We start from the raw sequence: 5,000 nt of genomic DNA on the forward strand, positions 1-5,000 counted from the left end.
ACAAATATGTGGAGCAGTTCCTCCTTCCATTTTGACATTTGACATTTGTTTGTATAGGATGTGAGCCCTGATGTACTGCATGTATGGCCCTGACAAGCAGAGGCGGAAGAGAAATATATCTGTTTGCTCAACTCTCCCTTATCATCCCAACTTGCCAATTTCTGACTACATTTGACCAGACTGCAATTTTTGACATCTAAGGTATGCCCTTGGAGTCAAAATGTGACGCACGCTTCAAAGGCGCCCCCTTGTGGCAGTATAACTTCAGTGATGATTAGGGTTAGGGAAAGGTCTAGGTTTAGGCCACATAGTCGACATGTGACGCAGGTATACCATTGACGTCAAAAATTGTAGTCTGGCAAAAGGTGAGAAATTGACGAGTTGGAATGAGACTGTGCTGTGTTTATTGAAAAGTCTGACTGACCTGTACTGTGGCCGGTCTTCGTTTGCAAAAGGGATGAAGTTCCCCCGCGGCTGGGTGTAGTTGTGGTACTGCGAAGGGGACAAGATGAGGGGTGGCAGGTCTCCTGAGGAACGGCGAACACAATGAGAGGGGAGAGAAAAAAGCAAAATGAGTTAAGACTGAATCATGAAGGATGAGGCAACACAATATATACCCCCGGAGTCGCTGAGTCATTCTCACACAGACCATACACCAGGCCTGGTAATCTGACATAGATTTCCTCGTGGGCTGGCTAACCTTGGCGGCAAATGCTATCAGGTTTTTGAATTTTCCCACAGACTGGCCCACATTATAGTGGGGGCTGCACAAAAAACATGGGCCTTCTGTTTGGTCCCACTCCAGTCTTATTTTTTTTTTAAAGAAGTTTGCACACTCCTTTGGATTTTTTCTTCTTCAAGTTCTTTTTTTCTTTTTATTCATTAATTGGCATGATGACGTTTTGGCCTCGCGGGGAAGACCGATGAATGAATAAAAAGAAAAAGAGAAGAAAAACTCCAAAGGAGTGTGCGAACCTTTTTTTCTTTTTAACGTCACTTGTTCAGCACCAGCGATTGTGCCCAAGAAGAGCCACAAGCCCACTCCAATCCTACCCAAGACCACAGGCGGAAAATCCCTGATTCAAAGAGTAAAAGGCCGGCCGCATATTTGGTCCAGGCAGTTCATTGAACCAGAGGTAGATCAGCTACTGTGAAATCACTTGTGTTGAGAGCAAAGGCGCAAGAAAAATACATGGTAAGACCATTTCTTTCTCAATCCAGTTTGTCTGCCTCTGCCAAACTGTGTAAAATCACTTGAAATACAAAATACATGTTAAGACCTTTGCTTTCTCAACACAGTGTGTCTTCCTCTGCCCAACTGTGAAAGATCAGTTGAGTTGAGAGCACAGACAGAAGAAAAATAAATGGTACACTTTCTCCATCGAGTTTGTTTGCCTCTGGACGACACGACATGCTCGACGCATTCTTCACCACTTTCTCACTTATACAGTAAAACAGCTTTCAAACACGGGGTGTCAATATATCAAAACGTATAAATCCATTCAGATAGAGTATTTACAACACTGTAAATGACTTGTTAACAGAGGAGTGAAAAGTCAGTGTAACATTCTGCGGGAGGCCAGAATTTTCCTGTTCGTGAACGCTCAGAATTGAGGCGTGATTGTGAACACCCCGGCCGGTTGAAAAAATAAAATGCAGGAACAGGCACCACCGGCATGGTTCTCTAAGGGCGCCTACTTTGTACCTGGATCAGTGACCTTTCAGCAGTAGCACACGTCAGGGTGGCGCAACAACAACCAATGTTGTTATTATATTTTAGTATTTGTTTTTAGAGGACTATCTTAAAAACATATTCATTGCACCGTATCAACCACCAATTACTAATTCATTTATGGGCATTAGATGCTGCTGCACCCAGTGGGGCAGGATTTGGCTGGTTAGCTTCGCAGATTAGCAAGTCACAATGTTCGCATTTCCGACATCCACTTCGCTCCACTTCGGTCATGATGATTGGTGGGTGCGCAACCTTTACAGGTCTGTGGTTGGGCACCTCCATGCATCCAATGCCCGTCTTCCATATAGCTTTCTGATTAACCGTAAGTCAGACAATAATGTGGCACGAAATTGGCTGAGTAAACTGTCAGCGGAAACGACCCCATCTTTGAAGCAGAAAAATTCTTATACTACCTCCATGATTGCACCACCTGACGTCTGAGCCCCCGCCCAAAAAGACGTCTTTCACCCACCCATGGCGGTAACTACCATTGAGGACACAGAGGTCATGTCCTCGGTATTTTTTTCACTAATGTTAAATTTATCTACGATGAAAATCCATACATGATCAATTCAGTCTGTATACTCCACCCCCATTCATCCTGTGAATCAGGTGTTTGAAGCACTCTAAATGTACAGTATGCAGTACAGCCCTGCTACGGCCCTGCTACGACCCACCTATTGAGGGCACGGAGAGGGCGACGGTCATGGCCACGCAGACGAAGAAGGCGGGCAGCATGATCTGGGAGAAGAGGCCCTTGGTGCCCGAACGCGCCTATTTTGTATCTGGGCCAGTGACGTTTCAGCAGTAACATACGTCAGGGCGGCGCAACGACAACCAATCCCACTATTATATGGATTTTGTTTGTTTGTTTGTTTTTAGAGCACAATCTAAAAAGCATATTCATTGCATCGCATCAAGCACCACTTACTAATTCATTTAGGGGCATTAGATGCTGTTGCACCACCTGACATCTTAGCCCCTGCCCCCACAAAACGCATCTTTCACCCACCTATTGAGGGCACGGAGAGGGCGACGGTCATGGCCACGCAGACGAAGAAGGCGGGCAGCATGATCTGGGAGAAGAGGCCCTTGGTGTTCCTCTTGGCGCAGTGGAACCTCTTGACGATGAGGCCGTGGAACTGGCGAAGCTTCAGCCACCAGCCCTCCAGCTTGAAGCTGCCCTGCCCCTCCAGCACCGGCTCCGGAGACGCCTCCTCATCTGCAGTGGCACACACAAAGAATTGTTACAGTACAATACAATACAATACAATACAATACAATACAATACAATACAATACAATATCTTTTATTTGTCATTGTGACAAGCACAACGAAATTGTGCATTCCTTGTTGAAGCAAAAATAAATGAAAAATAAAATAAAATAAATAAAAATAAAAATGGAATATGCAGAATGGTATGTATATAAAAACTATGCTTTTGAAGCAAAATTCAGTTCTGTGACTGAAACTGTTTTTCAGTCTGTTTGTCCCTGTCTTCATGGACCTGAATCTCCTGCCCGATGGCAGCAATTCAAACAGACTGTGACCTACATAACTGATATAATGCTATCATAACAGTGCAGCCAATTATAATATTGGTGTTGCATAATATTATATTAGAAATAGGTGCACTGCATCTCACTTAAGAGAACGTTTGAACCAAAATGGCTTTTGACAGTTACTTAGGTTGTCCCTTGCTCAGTCCCTACAGCAAAGTCAGGTTAGATGCTCAAGCCATTCTGCCTACTGTTTACTGTTACTGGGATTTGAACCTGCAACCCTTCTGTCACAAGATTGGCCTAATTCAGATCACAATTGCTGAAAATATTTTCTGCCACTAGGGTTCACATGGTTTACATTACATTACATTACATTACATTGCATTTGGCAGACGCTTTATAACCAAAGCAACTTTCAAAAGAGGACATAATCAAGCCAACATCACAAGCAAATACAAAGTGCACAGGAGATATACAGAACAACAAGTGCAGTTGCAAAGAGGGGTTAGTGTTTTTTTTTCTTCTTTTGAAAAAAAATAAAGAATAAATAACGAGTACACTCACACACAAACACACACACACAAGCTAAACTAAACTGACCATCATGTCAAGAGTTTGCCCTGGGGCAAGGCCAGCTCAAGCATTAGTCTAGTAGATTCTCTAGGTTTACCAGGCTAGGTAGTGCTTTTGAGCTCACCTCTGAGGCTGTTTGAGTCTGGGTCCTGTCCGTTGTCGAACAGCGGGCAGTAGTCCCCGTAGAAGTCCGCGTAGAGTCCACCCTCGTCCCCGCGCACCGAGCTCAGCGAGGAGCCTGAGCGCAGCGAGCCCTGGCTCTGGCTGAGGCGTGAGCACATGACCAGGTTACTCAGCTCCACCTCTGGCCTCATCACACCACCACCACCGCCACCACCACCACCGCCACCACCGCCGCCACCGCCACCACCGCCACCGCCACCGCCACCGCCACCGCCACCTCCACCTCCACCTCCACCTGTTGGCTGCCCATCGCACTGTGGCCCCGGCAGCAGAGACGACGGCTTGCCACCAGAGTTACCGCCAGGAGAGTCCTTCATGTCTGATGATGATGATGATAAGAGAGAGAGAGAGAGAGAGAGAGAGAGAGAGAGAGAGAGAGAGAGAGAGAGAGAGAGAGAGAGAGAGAGAGAGAGAGAGAGAGAGAGAGAGAGAGAGAGAGAGAGAGTGTGTTATGTTACAACATGTTCTTGTACTATGCTTTGGCAATATAAATGTAGCATTGTTCATGCTAATACAGCACTTTTTAAATTTGAGAGAGAGGGGGGGAGAGGAGAACATGAATAGGAGGGTTGAGGGCACTTTCTGATCAGAAATACTTAAAACTCAATTAGGAAAAGGCAGAAAAGCCATGACTGATACATACTGATAACATACACTTTGTGACACTTTGTGACAAGTATCTAAGAAAGAAGTAGCTAGTACAATACAATTGCAGATCAGATCATAACTTCATTCAACAACAGATATTATGCAGATCAGATCACAACTTCAGGTATTAAAAACTGCTGACCAAGATGTGTTGTTCTTTGAATCTCAAAAATCAAAATGGCTTTGTTGTGCCCGAGGGACTACTTTTGTCTAGACAGCTCACAGCCTGCTCTTATCCTTCTTTCCTTTCCTCTCCTGTTCTCTCCTCTGCTCTCCTCTCCTCAGCTCTGCTCCACTGTCCTCTCCACTCCTCAGCTCTGCTCTCCTCCCCTCTCCTCCCCTCTCCTCTCCACTCCCCA

The 5,000-nt window shown here is 45.4% G+C and overlaps 1 protein-coding gene across 1 annotated transcript in view; it reads right to left on the reverse strand.

The window, feature by feature from the left end:
• abca2 (ATP-binding cassette, sub-family A (ABC1), member 2) overlaps nucleotides 1-5,000 on the reverse strand; it is a 134,563-nt gene that overhangs the window by 28,172 nt on the left and 101,391 nt on the right. Inside the window, exons 30-32 of the mRNA XM_063195913.1 lie at nucleotides 3,935-4,312; nucleotides 2,748-2,957; nucleotides 425-527 (exon numbers count right to left, since the gene is read on the reverse strand). Of these exons, the coding sequence (XP_063051983.1) occupies nucleotides 425-527; nucleotides 2,748-2,957; nucleotides 3,935-4,312 (691 nt within the window). The remainder of the gene's footprint in view (nucleotides 1-424; nucleotides 528-2,747; nucleotides 2,958-3,934; nucleotides 4,313-5,000) is intronic.

Source organism: Engraulis encrasicolus, chromosome 3 (genome assembly GCF_034702125.1).
Source record: "Engraulis encrasicolus isolate BLACKSEA-1 chromosome 3, IST_EnEncr_1.0, whole genome shotgun sequence".
Lineage (NCBI taxonomy): Eukaryota > Metazoa > Chordata > Actinopteri > Clupeiformes > Engraulidae > Engraulis > Engraulis encrasicolus.